Source organism: Lonchura striata, chromosome 9 (assembly GCF_050655825.1).
Source record: "Lonchura striata isolate lonStrDom1 chromosome 9, ASM5065582v1, whole genome shotgun sequence".
Lineage (NCBI taxonomy): Eukaryota > Metazoa > Chordata > Aves > Passeriformes > Estrildidae > Lonchura > Lonchura striata.
This window is the reverse complement of record NC_140711.1, coordinates 9,794,733-9,813,125: the sequence shown is the minus strand read 5'-3', so window position 1 is coordinate 9,813,125 and position 18,393 is coordinate 9,794,733. Positions and strand designations below refer to the sequence as shown.

The following is an 18,393-nucleotide window of genomic DNA, read 5'->3' as shown; positions in this document are numbered from 1 at the left end:
CTGAATATGTTCTGAATTCAACATTGATAATTCTGTTCAACCTTCTGAATAAAGCTTGGGATTTGACTAATTTTAATAAACATTACATAAAATGTAAATAAAATACTTAGGTTTGATTTATTTAGTTTCAATTATTTAGTTTTTAGTAACTTTTTCTTGATTTGGTGGCTTTTTTATTTTTGTTTTCTTATGTGCCTCTACCATTCTGTAGTGAGGAACTTGTGTGATATTAGTGGCAATAAGGGTTCCTCTGCAGTTTTGAACTTGTTCCAGGGGTTTTGGTGAGTTAATTTTGGACTAACTCTGGTGCCATCTGCCTTTCTGCCACAGGGGAAAGCAAAAAGCCAGTACCAGAGGAGGTGCCAGTGCCATGTGACATGGGTGCCCATCAAGTAGCACTCATTTAGCACATCCTAATCACACAGGGCTGAGGTGGCAGTACCCAGCCTTGTTTCTGTGCAGCCCAGCCAGGTTTCTGCACCCCTGCAGAGTCCCATTCAGCATAATGGGGCTCCAGGTGGCAACAAATCTTTGTGCCAGGGTGTCCATTTTGTGGCTGCTGCAGACTTTTTGATACTGTTGACTGTGTTCCTTTCAGAGATGTCTAATAGCTGCGGTTGTGGAAAAAATGCAAGTCTACAAAATGAGCCAAAAATCTGTCCATAAATAAAAACCAGAAAACTTTGCATTTATGTAAATCACTTACTACTGAATTAAAGTTTGGGATTTGACTCAGTTTAATAAGGATCTGCAGTTTGAAGGCAAATGCTTATCTGTAGAGAAAACGAAATCTTGTTACCACACTTTCCTGAGTGAAATCCATTCATGTAGCCTAGTTCTGTTGGTGTTCCCAAAGTACTTGGAGATCATGAGATAACCCTCTTGACCTGAAGAAGAGAGAGTGTCAAGGCAAAAAACAGAGTTAATGACCTGGGTCAGCTAATTACAACAAGTGTTTGCTGTTCCCTGATCACTCTTTGACCTCCATTATCCCTCCTAAGTGTTCTTTGGATCTTCAGTGAGGTCTCTTTCTTGCTCTACAGCCTGAATCAAGACCCATCCTCAACTAGGGCTAATTGCAGGTTTTGCATCTCCACCCTGGTTGTGTAGTCCTTGCCAGCTGCTTTCAGAAATGGTTCATGTGGAGACAGAGGGGGGTTAGTATGTGCAGCAAAACAACAAGAGAGGGATTTGTAACATAGAACAGAGGCTCCACCTATCCCTCTGTCCTAGATCTTAAACTGGAGTGGGAGTGTATAATTGAGGAGTAGATGTTGCGGCCAAAGGAGGAGGCAGCTGTGGGAAGAGCATCTAATTCTGAAAAGAGGATGAAGTCAGAGCAAACTACATGGTGACAGATGGCCTATGTCAGAAACCAGATGGCCCAGTGAGTCCCACCACTCCTGTCATGAAATAGCAAGCAGAGGAGAAGCCCACAGCATAGCCCAAAATGTTGTTACCCTCTAGTGTGAGGGCTACTCAGGGATTATAAATGGTGTTACACTTAGAATCCAAGTCTGTGATGCCTGATCCATAAGCCACCAAGGGCTGCTTGCTCAAGGGTTACAGATCTGAGCCCCATCTTGTACAAACACATCTATATGTGGCTCATCAGCTAACATGCCTCAGTGGCTTTTAGGCCAGGTTGCCTTGCAGGCTGTGCAGATCTACTTTATCAGATGTTAACACTCAGTTGAGGTCTTATCTAATTAATTGTATCTGTAGATGAGCACCACAGCTGCTTCAGGGTGTAGGATTATGAGCAACTGGCTGCTTGTTTACAAACGTGTGCAATCTCTGTTACCTGAACCAACCATTCTTTCCCTCAGTACTCCACCATGGAGCTGAGAGCTGTAATTAGGAGCTTGCTCTGACCCTGCAACAGGGCAATATGCCTGCACCCTGCTCCAGGCACCCCTGCACCCCTGCCCTTCCAATTTGTGATGTGTGGAATTGTTATAACATCAAAATTAACAAATGTGTTTTGCAACTCCTGTTATATCTGCATTTGTGATGTCTTGCCTTTTGTAACTTGGATGTAGTAAGAACCATCCAAGACTTGGAAAGCTTAAAACACAAACTGAGAATGATGTGAAGAAAAGCAGATTTATAGCTAAAATATCCCACAAATCCAAACTCCATCTGGTTGGTGTGCTGTCCTGGGAACGGATTTCAAAGTGGTTCTGAAATGCTAATCTAGTACTGAAGTTCTGACCTACTGTTTTGTACATATGTGAACACATGAAAACTTGCTGGGAGGGATTTGTGTATTTTGTACGTGGGGTTTGTATTTTTCTAATTAAAAGCTCAAAGTTCTGTTGGTCATTAGGGCAATACAGGATCCCAATATATAAGTATTGATGCACCTTCTAACAGTGCATTAAGTGATGCCATTAACTTGTCAGCAAGTTAAAGACAATACAGTACAGACAAAATAGCTTTGGCTGGCACTTAGATTAAATGGAGAAGTGATTAAAAACACTACATCCTGAAAGAGTAGACAGCTTTTTTTCTCAGGAGAGACTGAATTTGAGAGGAAACTAGAGATCAGAATCCTGTGTTGAATCTGTTGGAACATGGAAATGTGTGCCAAGGGCAACTTTCTTGTCTAGGAGCACTGAATTCAGCGTGCATCTTCTGCATCTCTCATCTTAGACACTGCCCATGTTTGAAATACAGTGCTGCTATTTCTGATAGATCTGTATTAAATGTGCAAAAATCAAATGTTCATATTTAAAACATTTGCAGGTCTGGTTTAGTAATCGTCGTGCCAGATGGAGGAAACAGGCAGGAGCCAACCAGCTGATGGCTTTCAACCATCTGATCCCTGGAGGATTCCCACCCAGTGCCATGCCGACCTTGCCAACGTACCAGCTCTCTGAGCCCTCCTACCAGCCCACCTCCATACCGCAAGGTACAGTAGCCCGCAGGTACTTGGTTCAAACAGTGTTATGGAGGGTTTTCTGTGCTCATCTGCTGTAAAAATATTTTCTTTTCTATCATGTTGGCTAATTTAGGGTCTGACTCAAGGAGGATTCTGCAAGCCTGTGTTTTTTAAGCATGTAAGAACTGAGATTTGTTTTGCTGCAAGAAAGGGGTGGTTCCATGTGAAGGGTGCTCTCCAGAGAAATAATCACCTTCTGCCCAGCAGGTGTGCAGCTTTGGTAAATTGATGGACACTCATCCCTGTCCTGCCACTGCATTGGCCTGCTTTGCTGGAGATGTCTGATGTGATGTAGGAGACAGGTGTACTCTGTCTTTGTTGTGAATATCAGTGATGGAGCATTGGAACTTCTATAAATACTCTGAATATTTATCTGAGGTGGACAAAACAGCTATTCAGACCATCAGACAGTAGCCAGTCTCAGTAGGGTAAAAATTTTTCTTAATGTTATCAGAAATTCTGTGAACTATGATGGATTTGATGGAGTGGGAGGAAACAGACCCTCAAATCTAGGCTTTGTTAGATTTTACTATTAAATAAAAATGAGTGAGATTTTGTAAAATAAGTTATGTCCTCTTGTTGTTTCCTCCTTGAGATTTGCATCCTAACTCTTGGTCGAGGTTCTAATTGAGAGAATTTTTCAAAGCCCAGGGCTTCTCCCATCCATTGCTTGACTTGATACAACCCATGGTGGGATTTCTGAGCTGTGAGCAGGAGGCGAAAGCTGGTCTTATAAGTAAATAAATATTTTCCTTTGTATTTAATATAGACATATTAAAAAAATACTGCTAACAATATGAGCTCACTAAGGGTTGTCTGAAAACCCCATGTCTATTGTTATGATATTCAAAGTCTGTTAAAGAAGTTTTTCTTTAAACTCGCAGGCTGGTTAAATATCCAGCAAAATTATAGATATACTTTTCTGCTTAACCATTATTTAGATGCAGGTTCTGATGAAGTTCTCTTAAGCTGAGCTTCACATAATGAACTTATTATGCCAGAAGTAAAGGAGGAAAACATATCAACATGTTTCTTCTGCTTCCAGCCGTGTCTGATCCAAGCAGCACCGTCCATAGACCTCAGCCTCTCCCTCCAAGCACTGTACACCAAAGCAGCCTCCCTTCGAACCCAGAGAGCAGCTCTGCCTATTGCCTGCCCAGCACCAGGCACGGATTTTCCAGCTATACAGACAGCTTTGTGCCTCCGTCCGGGCCCTCCAATCCCATGAACCCTGCCATTGGCAATGGCCTCTCACCTCAGGTCAGTCCTGTGTTTTCAGACAGAGGATTTGCTGTATACCAGAACCAAAGAGTCTATTCCCTCAGGCCACAGTATAATGAATTGCCAAATTTAAACCATAATGTATTCTTTATATAAGCCACATGATTTCAGTTTGCTAGTTTCCTTTTTTTTTTTTTTTTACATTTTTCCCTCCTACTGGCTGAATAAAGAGTCATAGCTTATATTTAATTTCAACTGATTTATAATGGAATCATGCAGACTTCATGTTTGCATCCAGTTGTCAAGCATTTGTAACGTACTGCTCTTCTCCTGAAGATCCATGGCTAGGTACAGAAAACAGATCTTTTATTTTTTCTGAGAATAAAATTAGAATAAACTCATCAAGATTTTACCAAGTGGTCCAGGAAAATTATGGGCAAGTTGTATGAGGAGAGTTCCAAGGAGAAATGTGTATTGAGATGAGCTATAATCGAGTTATAAATACATAAATTGGATGTATTACTGCTCTTTGGCAATATATAAATGCATGAATACCATAATTGTTTTTCTAATTTGCATGAGCTCTTTTAGGGAAATCAGGTTAATAAATTGCCTTGATAATTGAGTGTCAAAAGATTGGCTAAATTTTCCTACACATGGCATCTGTCTGAAGCTGACATTATTAGTTAAAGCTTGAATAGATGGTAGTTTATTTTATTAGCAAAAGCTTTGCCCAGGTGCTTGGAAAGAGATGTCCACTAAATTCTGAGGAGTCACAAAGAAGATGCAATCTATAATTACAATCAGGAATCTCTTCAGGGCTGAAAGTGAGAGTTTTAACAGCTTTATCTGCTTTCTACCCTTTTTTCCTCTCAGTGGTTAGAAAAACAGAGAGAAGCTCAGAATGACACAAATGAAAAGTGAAAAGACAATTATACTCAATTACACACTAATCACTGACTATCACCACTGCCTAGGCAGGGAGAGGGCATTCTAATAGGCAGAAAATGAGATTTTAATGGCACAAAGGGTGGCCAAAATAACGACTCGTATATCTTTGCCTCCTTCGTTTTCTTCAACTTGTGGTTTGCATCTTGGGAGTGCAGTTCCTGGTTCCTGTGCAACGGTGATAACTCTGTGCAGCTGAAAAGTTCAAAGGCACTGGAGTTGAAAAGAATGAATAACAAAGGCAATGAAATAAACATTTTTGCCCAAAGGCAAAAGTTCATAAACCCTTTTTTGTAACGGTAAATGTAATTAAGATTCACAGATTCCTATAGCATAGAATGTGGTACAAAACTTCATGGCTTGAAACCTCAGGAAAAAAATACCAACAGAAAAACAAACGGATGTACTTCCAACAAGACTTGAATAGACTTTGTTTGAAAGAATACTGATTTCTAAATGCAAACTTCAACAAAATCCATGACATTATATTAGTTGTTCATTTTTTTTTTAATGGCTACTTTCATAATGTGCAAGGCTTCCACATTTTTGACATAATTATCTATCTGTTTTTCAATGTTAATCCATAAAAAGTAGTTGTTGTGTCAGTTTAAATGTGTGTTGGTTCTGGCTATGGAAAATGTGATCTCTTTTTTTCCCCTTTCACAAAGCTTTTATTGTCTGTGACACAGAAGTGGGCACAACAGTAAAGAAATCTTGTGATGGCTGGGTAAAATGGGACAAAAATGTGAGGCCAGGCCTCCTCCTGCCAAAGTCTTGCTTATTTGAGGTTTGATGTAATCAAAAGGAGATTCTGTGCTTTTTTACACCTAGCCCTGTCTTTACACTAGGAGACTTCTGTTGTTTTATTGTTTGTTTATTTGTTTTCCTTAGTCTTCTGAAACCTTTTTCTAACCCAGTGCTTAGCACTTCTGGCTGTGTCCAGCAGCTCTATCAATAGGTAGAGCAAGATTTAGAGGGATGCTGATCCCTTTAAAGTTAACATACTTTCATTGCTCAGGGCATAGAGATTACTTATATCCATTTAGAGTTGGAACAACTTCTTGGCAACTAAATGATTACCTTCAACAGAGGTTAAAAATCTTCCCATCAAACACAAATGAAAAACCCAGACCTGAATTCATGTGGCATTGCCAACAACTCCTCTATATAAGTTTTGGTGCCTGAACAATGAGTTAGAGACATGCATAAAATATGGACATATATAAAGTGACACATTCAAATTTTATTTTTACATAATGCAGTAATACAACCTCAAAGATGTAAATTGTGTGCAACAAATTGTGGGACTGTAGCAAACCAGTGAAACTCTTGATGCCCAAAGGAGCCTCAGCTGCTGGTCACAGTGCTGGTGTGTGAAATGTCCCTAGCTGTGTCACTGTGCATCCCCTCTCCATGCTTCCTCAGAGTTCTTCCTGAGGTGCTGAAAGAGAGGCTAAGGTAAAGTTGAAAGCTAACTCTGCATTTGGGTTTCATGAGAAAGGGAAGCAGGAGTTTTCCTCCTGAGTGGGCATGTTGCACTGCCCTGCCTGTGTGCATGGAATTTAGATGAGAAAGAAAGAGGGTCCATTTACTGGCCAGTGCATTTTTGACCACAATAAATCTGGGTGTGTGAGCAATTAACATAATGTTTCCACCCATCCATGTGTCCCTTGCTGGCAAGTGCTCCTGACAAACTGAGTCTAAAGCTGAATTTGTGGTAGCTGTAGCAGGGAGGGGGGAGGGGGGATTTGTCTGAAGCCCAGATAATATTTTGTGATTAATAAAAAAAACCACCCTTAGAACATACAGAATAAAATCTAATACTAAGATACACAGGATCATATTCTTAGCAGACTTAAACCTCTCTCTCCTATTTGTCATCAATTTATTACAAATGAAGGTCTGACACAAAGACCAGTGAAGCTTTATTTTCTATGTACAATGGTTCCATTCTAATTTTTTTCTTGAATGTGATGGACAAATATGGTGTTTAAGGCAAGCACTGGTGAAGGCAGGGGACAAGCAGAGACACCTAAGGTGATGTTATTTTATTTTTATTGTGTTAGCCTTGAATTTTGGGGTGAGAGTGGACTGTATTTCTGAGTCCTAGGAAACAGAATGCTCCATTACATATCTGTCTCTTGCAAGCTCTGTGTTGAAAAGTTGTTGATCTTATTTAAAAATATAAGAGAACAGTTTAAGTTTAATTAACAGTTTAAGTTAAAAAGTTTAATACTTTTTAACATTAAGAGAAGATCTGCAGATATCCTTCAGATGACTGATTATTCTCCTTATTCATCTGGTTTATTCATTGCTACCTAGATGTGATGAGAGAACCTCGGTCTTGCAGGCATGCAACGGGTTGACTTTTGCTGGAAAAAGTCAGGGATTAATGTCTTGGGGAGATGGCAGCCTGGAGTGTTTGTATTTCATGAAAAAGCAACTCAACTGCAAGCATGATATCTCAGCCAGGGCTCTTTAAATATAATGTCAGAAAAGAGATTATTAGTGTGTAATATATGTAAATTGCATATTTTTATGTTTTCTATGCCTATTATGCAGCTTCTTGCCTGTCATGCATACATTTATGGGAATATTGTATTTCCTTTTCAAATTAGGTTTTAGTTGCTTAGTGAATTTTCTTCTAACAAATGTTTTTTAACTCAGAATTATGAGGGGATAGCATATCTGGATGTTAATGTATGTATACAGGACTTAGGCATGCTTTTGGATTGGCATGGCACTTTATGATTAGTGGCCATCAGTGGCTTTTTGCTGTGAAGCAGAACAATGACTGCAGAAACACTTGTCTCACAACTGCAGGTGTATGGTCTTGGTAAAGGGCAGATTGTTTTAAAGACAGGAGATCAGTATTTTGAACTGCTTCGTTTAAGATAAGGGAAAAGGCTTTTCCGGTGTACATCGGCATCCCCTGACCTCCTCATGTGCTTTTTATTAGTGTCAGCAGCAGAGTTTGCCCTACACCAGGTCAGGCATTTGCTGGTTTAGAGAGTGCTGCTCTGGCTGCTGTGGATCCAGGCAGAGCAGCAATACTCTGCTGGAATTGCTGCCCAGGAGGCCGTGTACTTCCTGTATTTAACCTGTAGAATATTTAACTTGTAGGATGCTTAACCTGTAGGATAATCCAGGCTTAAACAGTACTTCAGTTTTAAGATTTTACTGGGAGAAGAACAAACATGGTTAACCTGTGTCCTGCTAGGCATAATTTTTTTCCTCCTTGCCCTCTAGAAAACTTCTCAGATCTCCTCTTTCCTCTTCCTTGCCTTCTCCCCCCATAATTGAATCAAACCTATATCTTTAAAGGCTGCAGTTTCAAAATGGAAGTGGATTGAATATTAAATGGGCTATGTAGAAAATCATAACAGTCTTTAACAAAGTTTGGAGTTTCATGCCATTATCTGGAGCTCAGGAATAATCTTGATAAGAAAATCCCAAACTTTTCTGTGAACAGTAGTAGAGATTCAAGCTGTTTCAAGGTTTCTTTCTTCTGCTGTCAAAACATTTCACTGCCTGAGTTTAAGAGTTACCCTGTAACTCCTTTTGGTGAGATGGATTTTAGGCAATGGGCTTCTCTTAAGTCTTTGAGAGCACTTGGTTCTCATTAACCTGACGTATGGAACTGATGGCAGCTGTCGAATCAGTCAGATATGTTCATATTGTCTTGTTAACTTTGCACAGGAACCAGGGCTAAAAATATCCATTCCCTCATTAAGAGGGAAAAGAGCAGTGAAAAAAAAGCAACTATTAATTCATTATACTTTTCCCTATACCTTCTGTTGGCTTACCTTGAGCTGGTTGCCCACAGAAACATTTAATTTGGGTTCAAGTCCCACAGCAATGAGAAGCTCACGGTCTTTGGCACAATGAGCTTGGCTTTGAGAGCTCTTTGCTTAATGACCTAAGAACATGAGACAGGGTGTGGATTCCTTAGTGAGTAAGAAAGTTAATTCACATGATATAATCTTCATGAATACAAGTTTTTGTTCTTTTTTCTTTTTTTTTAAATTTAAAACCAGAAGGTCATACAATGGGGTTAATTATGTTTTGTTTCTGTGGGTAAAATAGGTGAAATTCAATAGTTTTGTAATTGCTACTGTGCAAAAATAACAACACATATTATTTATTTTGTAAATATACTCATAATTTATATAAAATATTCTATATTTTATAGAAGTACGCATTTATAGATGGTATAACATATTTACTAAATAGATTAATATAGCAGAAAAAATAAACAGGTGACTGTTTATATGTTTTTGAATGTCCACCTTAACTTTTCTCTTTTGGTTTGTTTTGCTTTCAGCCATAACAAATCCATACATCCCAATTGTTGAGGGAAGGTGTGTGAGAGCTGAGCTAGTGACAGCTGGGCTGGTGTTCATAATGGGCAGAATCCTTCTTTTGTGTTGGGGGCTGAATAGAAGGTGGGAGGAGGAGAGTTCACAGGCAAAGAGCAACCTAATACCAAATTTAGGCTTTAGGTTATTAATTCTTTTGAGTAATATTGCCATAATTGAGCATTTAAAGTCATGTGACTCCAATCTCTGGGGCTGCCTGAAAAAGTTGTGAGATGTTTAATTGCATAGATATGCTTATATATTCATAAATTATATGTTTGTCTTTGGGCTTTGGTTGCTGTGCGCCATATTGGGTTGCTTTTCAGAGGCTCAAGAATTAGCTGATCCTGGAATTATTTTGGTGATGTTACCAAGTTCTGGCACTTTTAAAAAGACATTAATTTTGTGACAGACTGTAATAATGTTTTAAAAATTGGTAATTTTCTGTAGGTGAAAATGTATTTGATGAAAGAATCAAGTTATCCTCTTAATTATCCTAAATGAGCACCAGTGCACCTTCTCTAATTCCAGTGTAGGTACCAGTGATATCTGGGGGTGTGAAATCAGTATGAGGTCTCATTTGCTAGGAGTATGCAGAGGGTCAGATCATCAGTGTCCAAAGTCAGTACATTTGGTCTTATTTTCATTAACCAAGTATGTGATTGTCAGGTCTTGCCATTTGGCAAAAAATTGTTTTCTCTCAGGTTTCTTGTATCCAATAGAAATATTCATATATATGAAATTAATCAGCAGCATGGTTCTAGGATTCTATAGATATAGATCCATATAGCTAACTAACTTTAATTAATCCTCTAAAATCTCTCATTATAGTGAGTGATAACAATCCTTTTTGTCTTCTTTCTTGTGCAATATTTTGTTTTTTGAGAGATTTCTCTACAGTGAAGGGAGTTAACAGCAGGTAATGCCATTCATCTCGGAAGGAGTTTAAAATTTTCAGTGTTAGTGATGAATGAGGGTATCTGACCCACATCTGTTTTACATTAGAATGGAACATTGCCCTGACATCGTTAGGAGCATTTGTCAAGATTCCCTGGACAGAGCTTCTGTAAATTACATGCTGCAAATGTGTCAGGGTCAGATAAGAGGATATCATTAACTGTGCTAAAGTTTACTCATGGTTCTGTCAGTTCAACTTAATATGTTAACTGCCAACCATTTTCCTTGAGCTGTTTCATTAAATCTTTCATTCACAGGAGGGAAAAAATAGTATCACTGTACCCAACAAAATATTGCACATGTTCTTTTCTCATAAATCATATTAATTGCAGGCATGGTCACAAAGCATATTAAACACAAGCATGCGTAAATGAATTAAAACATATGAGAATTTTATTGTGCCTATGGAGGGTCCTACATTCTCAAATACTAACCATGTTAACAGCTAGAATGCTTCATTTCAATAAAATAAGCATTTTTTTTTTTAGTTCAATGGCCTTTATTTTGATGATAATAGAAGTATTTTCCAGCAGCTGATAATGGATCAGATATTGTGTTCATGCCTTAAGGCTTTCACCCCGCCGAGTTCTCTCTCCATCCTATCCTCAGCTGGTGATTCTGTGCTGACTCCACCAGCAAGGGATTTGTCCTAATGAATATTTTGGGTTGCTTCAGATGTGTTCTCTAAAAACTTTTCTGCACTTTGGTTATTGCAGTCCACTGTGTTCTGTTTATTTATTCCTAATTTAACCTTTGTTTTCTAATAGGGTGATTTTATGAATTATATATTGTATTTTATTGTATAAGCACAAAGGATGTGCCTTAACATTCCTGTGTGTGTTTTGTAAAAGGTGAGAACAAAATAGATGTAGCTAAAAAACTTAAATCTGACTTTTTTTTTTTTTTTCCATTTATGGGAGTTCTACTCTAAAACAAATGGAATAGTTATTGTATCACTTTAGTGCAGTGTTAGCTCAGCCTTTGGATTCTGGGTCAGAGAGGCTGATAACTACTAATTTAGCTTTCCCAAAGTGATTTAGAAGGAAGCACATATTTTCCAGTAATTTGGATGGTATAGAGATTGAATACATTTATTTTCTACCTTCATTATTATAAAGCAATCATATCTGTTTACTTAGAACTATACTGCTTTATACCCACAGGAGATCTGAGCTGTAAGCTGCAGATCCTTGCGTGTCTCCTGTGCAGCTAAGCTGAGGGTGCTGAGCATCTTGCAGACATGGCCCGTTAATGGATCTCTAATTGATTAGGTGAAAGTTAGCCATGCCCTTCCTGTAACTCCTTGTATGGGTGAGAAGGTCATGGCACATACCGCAGCAAAGACTCCTGCCCTGAGGCTACTTCCCTTAGAGCTCTCAAAACAGACAGGACCAAAAATCGAATTATTTAGATACTAATCAACTGCAGGATGATTCTGAAGGCCTCTGAGGAAGATATTTCTGGGAAGTTGGTTACTGTTCAGACTTCAATTTTCTTCAGCTCAGAGACAAGCAGCTCAGACAATTCTGCTCCAGAATATTTACTAGGTGCATGTTCACTTAATAAAATTATGCCTAATTATTTTCTAATTTTAAAAAAGTTAAAGTAAATCTCACTAAATGCTAGTTTTCATTTGTCAAAGAAAAGAAATCTCGATCCAAATAGAGTTGCTACTGATGTTTGAGTGGCATTTGAGATTTTGTCTGGACCCAGATTTAAATTTCAAGACAAATCTCCAATTTTAAAATAGCTTCCAATCAGAAAGTTTTTGAGCTGACTCTTTTTGCTGGCAAAGTCCAAATAATTTTGTCTCGGGTTTTATTCTATTGAAAACATTAAATTAAAGCAAACCTCTAGTTGAAATCCGCAGTTGGTAAAATAGTTATTTACCCAAATTAGCAATTGTTTCTAAAAGTGCTGGCAGACAAGGCAGTGGTGTGAGAGCCCTGAGGCAGAGAAGAGCTCCCCTGGGACATGAGCCCAGCCCAGCCCCTTCTCTCTGCCCTTGAACTTGGAACAGAACCTGGGGAAGTCCCGTAAATGTCGGTGTCACCCTGGCCCCGTGCAATGGAAAGGCTTGTGCACCTCAGAGTTCTGATAATCCCCTGTGCAATTCGAACTCTAGTCAAAACTAGATACTCCTGCCAACAGAAATACATCAATATTTCCCAAAGTAGTAATTTTCAATGTAAATGTTTCTGTTATCCCCCCCCCCTTTTTTTTTTAATAGTTTTCTCTTCTTTTAACTCTACTAGTGTTAATTTAAAAGGACCAGGATTAATATAACCTGAATGAATATAGGTTCTAATTCTGTGTCCTGCTGATGCAGTGTCAGGTCATTAAATATGCTACATTTTGGACCATATCAAATTACAAAGTTTTAAGAAAAGTATTTGGAATTTTTGCAATAGAAAAGCTTGCTAAAATAATAGAAATTTTAATAGTTTGCAGAACTAATTTTTAGAACAAAACTTGAGAACCCAGTATTTTAAACTTTTAGGGAGTTTTGACACAAAATGGTATACACAACATGATTTTTCAATCTGTGGTGATTTCAGAGTTGTGGTTTTATTATTAACCACAAGTTCTTTTAACAGGTTTTGGGCATTGAATGTATTTGTTGAATTAAATAGAAAATATCTTACAGCCTGAATCCAAATTCATCTTGTTTTTATAAACAAAAGTTTATTAAAAAACTTTAAAAGTTGTAAGATTTCAATATCTGAATGCAGTCTTTGAATATAAGTTGGAATTTGTTTTTGCATAAATACTTCAGTTTGTGAAACATTCAGCAAATACCACCAGTTAAACTCATGTTTTTCAGCTCAGTGAATCAGAAACTAACATTCCAGTGCTATACATAGTAACTTTCTCAGCAATTTTTTTTTTTTAGTGAGATATCTTGGGTTCATTTGATGCAAACATATTTTGTGTTCTCAATGCAGGGATCTGGATTTCTCTTTCTGAACAACTCTGTTTCTCCTCTTGCTCTTTTCCTAATCAGACATGTAAAAACTGTGCAGGTCTTCTTTCCTCCCTAAATCACGATCTCTGGATCTTGTTTCATCTGTTTATTAAGAAAAAACCCCAAACCTACAATAAAGCAAACAACTCAGAGCTGGAAACACAAGCTCCCTACAATAATAATACTAAAAAATAGTAATACTAAAGTTTGTGATGGAAAACATGTACAATTCCAGGAGGAGCATCAGAACCTTAGGAAACAGGGTTCTTATGAGGTCAAATTTAGTCTTTAACAAATAGACTAAAATTTTTAAAAACACTCTTTAATTTATGGCAAGAATTGCTGCAAAGCAAAATTATTATCAAATAGCACATGCCAGATAATTGTATTGCCTTTTTGGAGCAAGAACAGCCTGTGAATTATCACAATACGCAGTTTTGGCAGAAGCTGTACTTCACCCATCCATTAGAAGCTGCAGAATGCTTGTCAGGCTCTGACAGGCAAATTTATTTCAGCAAAAGTAAGCAAATGTTCTAAAGTGGTGTGCCAGGAAAGAAAATGTTCACCAACCTGTAGTGGGAGAGATTTTTGAACAACAAGAACTTTTCACTGTAGTTCCATGCTTGAAAATGCAGATGATTTTGAATTTTTTTCTTGCTTTTCTACTGGAAATTATGGCCTAGGGGGCTGGGCTTTTATAGGCACAAGCATGTATTTTCCAGTAAAACTCTTTTCAGCTACTGATTTCATAGCTGTCCCTGTAGAAGCAGCTTAATAAAGGAGTCACGGCTGACTTGAAGTCACTCAGGAGTGCCTGACCCTTTCTGTTGTGTCCTCCAACTCAGATGTTGGAATCCATAACTGGTGTTATGGCCAGCACTTTACTCTTGCACATTCACTTCTTTACAGGGTGTGGCTGCTCTGCCCCTTCCCCAGCCCCCAGAACATCAAGATTCTGTGGGATTCTTTGTTACTTCCAGCTGGGAAGTGCTACTGGGATATGCTCCAAACTGATTTCATTCTAATGGTTGTTGATCTTGGAGAAGAGAATTGTGTGAGCTTTTTCACAGCTTTTATGTTTGTAGATTATGCAGGACATCATGGTTAAACAGCCACTACTTGATTTTTGTTGTCTTATTAAGTCCTCGAGGAATAAACACTGCCTAATTCCCAGCTGGGACTGGGATCAGGCACTCTAAAACAAATTAAGCTTAAAAAAAATATATATATTCCTTATTTGCCCCAATATCACTTCTTATTGCTTGTTAGCCATCAGATTTTATTTTGGTGGATGATGCAACCAAATTCTACTTCCTCTTGGGATTAGCTAATCAAAGCACAGTTCAAGTATCAAGTCTACCTGGTTTAGGAAATCAAATTATAGATTTGAGAACTTCTGTGATTCTGTAAGCAATGGAGTTTTCTTAATCTATTTTAACTCTTTCTGTTATTCTACTTTCTAGGTAATGGGACTCCTGACTAACCACGGTGGTGTGCCTCACCAGCCCCAAACTGATTATGCCCTGTCCCCTCTAACTGGGGGCCTGGAGCCCACCACCACTGTGTCAGCCAGCTGCAGCCAGAGGTTAGAGCACATGAAGAGCTTAGACAGCCTGCCTACATCCCAGTCCTACTGCCCACCAACCTACAGCACCACGGGATACAGCATGGACCCCGTCACGGGCTACCAGTACGGCCAGTACGGCCAAAGTGAGTACGGCACAGTGGCACTGGGAAGGGCACCCAGCTACCCACAGCCTGTGCTGGCTCTCTGTCTGTCTGTCTGTCTGTCTGTCTGTCCGTGAGGAAGGGAGCTCTGAGCAGAGATCCTCAGGGCTCACTGCTACTTCTCCTCAAAGCCATGCACTGCTGAGATAGCTGATTGTTCGAGCAGGATTTCTGCTGCATAATTATTTTCTTAAGTGATGTCAACAACATCTTGATGTTATTAATTGTTGAGACATGAAACCTGATTGCCATTAGGTAAAACATAAGAGTTGTCCAAAATGAAATAACCGCTGGCATTCCGCTATTAGAAACACATGTTCTTAATGAGGTCAGCTCAAGAATCATTACAGTATATAATCCCAGATACATAGAGTTTTGTCAAACTTGTCCCAGGAATAAAAATATTAGTCCCCTTCCTTTGATACATCACTATTAAATATGACATTGTCAACCTGTAGTTGGCATGGCCCCATGCTGTGAGGTTGTCACAGCATGACTTAAAAAGCTTCTTTTGCTTTTTTGCAGGTGCCTTTCATTATCTGAAGCCAGATATTGCATAAATGAACTGTCCACTTCAAGTTAAAGCTGGTCTTGTTTTCCGGTCTCACTCCAAGGCTTGGATATGAGGGATCTTCTCATCACAGTGCAGCCTAAACTGGGGCAGTCCCACTGAGAGAAACAAGCTTGTTATATTCTCTCCAGTCATAGCTTTTAGTAGACTTTTGAAGGCTGGACAAAGCTATACAGAAGACAAAGGCCAAAAGCAATAATGAATAAATGTGACATGCTTCATTATGAGTGGGTATACAAAACAGAGCAGTATTTAACATCACAGCCTGGCAAACATTCCATTTTTTTTGTTGTTGTTGAAATTAATGTGCATTGATTGGGACAAATGGAACGTTTTGAAACTAACTTAGAGCAGTTGAGCTCTGTGTACTCTGACTCATCTGACATCCAGTGCTGACTTTAGTCTAACTTTAAAACAACTTGGTTTCTGAAGCAAGGTTGGAAGAGCCTCTCACTGTACACACTGGAAATTGCCATCAAAAGAAAATGTCACAGTCCTTAGGAAGCTGGATAAGTGTGAAAGACTTCCCGAGCAACTTATTGGTTACCTTCTGTGCTTTTGTAATCACCTTGTCAATAAATGTCACTCACAGGTTTGGCTTTATCAAGAGAGGAGATCTTATGTAACATGAAACCCAGATTTTACCCTTTTGTTTTCCCAGTGTGTTTTACCTTTTTAAACAAACATGGGAGACACAAAAACCCACCAACAACACAACTGATTTTTCATAACTGCCTAGCAATGTGCAATACTGTGTACCTCACACAAACTTTGGGATCATCCAAAGTCATAGATATAGAATCAGAACTATATTTTTGCAGGTACTTTTATTTTTGCAGTGTATAATTCCTGATGATAAAATACAGAAATGTTGCAGTCTGCTGGATTGCTGAAATCCAGCTTATTAATCATGATTTAAAGGTCATCTTCAGGAAACAATAGGAAGAAATGATTACGTTTACATGTTTTTTAGTGCTGTACAGGACATAGACAGAGATGGACCTGTATTTGACACATCTGTTTAAATTATACAGCGATATTCAATATAGACAGTATAATTATAGGAACCAAGGTTTACAAGAAGTTTGCATTGTGACATTTTAGAATGTCAATAAATTTGTGTTTTGTGATGTTGAGAGGAAGTGGATGATGGAAGGTGGGATTATTTATTTCTCTCTATTCTTGAAACAAAGAGGGAGGCAGAGCACAAATACATTCCTTTTAGAGTTAAGGACTATGAAGTAGTGAGTTAGACTAGGTTCAGTACAGAGGTTAGTTCACACAACGGTCTTAAGGGTGATGGAAAAATGAAATATTATCTTTGTGTTGCAGCCTCTACAACAAAATGTGTTGTAAAAAAAAGAAAAACGCAAACAAACAAAAAACAAACAAAAAAACCCAAAAAAAACCACAAAAAAAGAAAACAAAAAACAAATGTCTTTCATGTAAAAAGTTCAGTAAATATTTACTATTTATAATGAATAAACATTATGAAGACTTTCAAAGCACTGATGATTTTGTCCTAAAATGTAGTATTGTGATAAATACATTGATACATTTTAATCTGAATATCATGAAGAAATAAACCATGTTATCTTCGATGCAGACTGTATTCATTATATGAGTGTATTCTGCACACATCCTGGGCTGAGGGGAACATTGAGCAGCCTCTCTGTTCAGGTACTGCTGTGTGCCATGTGGAACTCTGTGTGTGAGATAATGAATTTTGCATTTTCTGAGTGCCATGGGTACCAGTAGTGCATCTTCCCAACAAGGGGAAAGCCCTTGCCATGCCTTCAAAAGAAAATCACATAGGTTTAAACCCAGCCCAAGTAGGGCAACCAGGATGGCTTCAGGAAATGCAGGGACTTTGTAGTCAGTTATGGGTGCTATCTGTCCTGAATTATATTTTTTTATCTCATGAACCTCAAGAATTTTTTAATAGACCTACGCACAAAGTGATTGTGACATGGGGAAGACCCTTCAAAATGGGTGGAGTAAATTCTACTGCCATGTCAGTGTGCAAGGGAATTTTACTTCACCCTAAGCTTGGTGAACATTTAATTTCCTCATTATTTTGTAGGGGATGCAACAAAAGCCAGAGAACCTCAGAAAACATGAAGCTGGACAGGACAAACACAGATCTGAACCAATGTGGTTAATCAAACGTTCTCCCTTTATTTGAGATAAGATGGCAGTTTATATAAGCTTCTACATAGTTTACAAGTTACAAAGGCACTCTGATTGGCAAGCTAACATTGTTTACCTTTTCCTTAAGGTGGCCTAAACCTCACACTATAAACCTATACTAATTCACACCCAGACAGCCCAGTGGTCCCCATCACACCTTAATCCAATTTCTAGCTGCACCACAAACTCTTAATTTCTAACTGTGTCAGAGCCTGGAAGGCCTCTCAAGGCCCAAATCTGAGGCCCAGACTGGAGTGGCTCAAATCTCATAACTCATGTCTTCTTTCTCTCAAAAATGCTGCAAAATGCAACCACCTTTCATTTCTTTCTGCCTTTTTTCCATGTGCATTTTAATTTTTGTTCTTTTAAGTCTAGCCCCCTTCCATCAGAAAAGGAAGAAATACATTTCTTGAACAGAGAATATTAAAAATGGGGAAAGGTGATTTCTTTTTTGTTTTTCTTTCAAGTTTCTGTTTCTCTGATACACTTTTTAACTTCTGAGACAATTAAA

General features: G+C 38.5%; 1 protein-coding gene across 8 annotated transcripts in view; it reads left to right on the top strand.

The window, feature by feature from the left end:
• The window catches only part of PAX3 (paired box 3), an 80,544-nt gene extending 63,251 nt beyond the window's left edge, over positions 1–17,293 (top strand). For all 8 annotated transcript variants that reach the window (XM_085587656.1, XM_021553662.3, XM_085587654.1 and 5 more), the window contains 4 exons: positions 2,749–2,914; positions 3,990–4,204; positions 14,857–15,103; positions 15,647–17,293. In XM_085587656.1, coding sequence (XP_085443782.1) covers positions 2,749–2,914; positions 3,990–4,204; positions 14,857–15,103; positions 15,647–15,681 — 663 coding nt within the window. In that variant the 3' untranslated portion in view covers positions 15,682–17,293. The remainder of the gene's footprint in view (positions 1–2,748; positions 2,915–3,989; positions 4,205–14,856; positions 15,104–15,646) is intronic.
• The last annotated feature ends 1,100 nt before the right edge of the window (positions 17,294–18,393 follow it).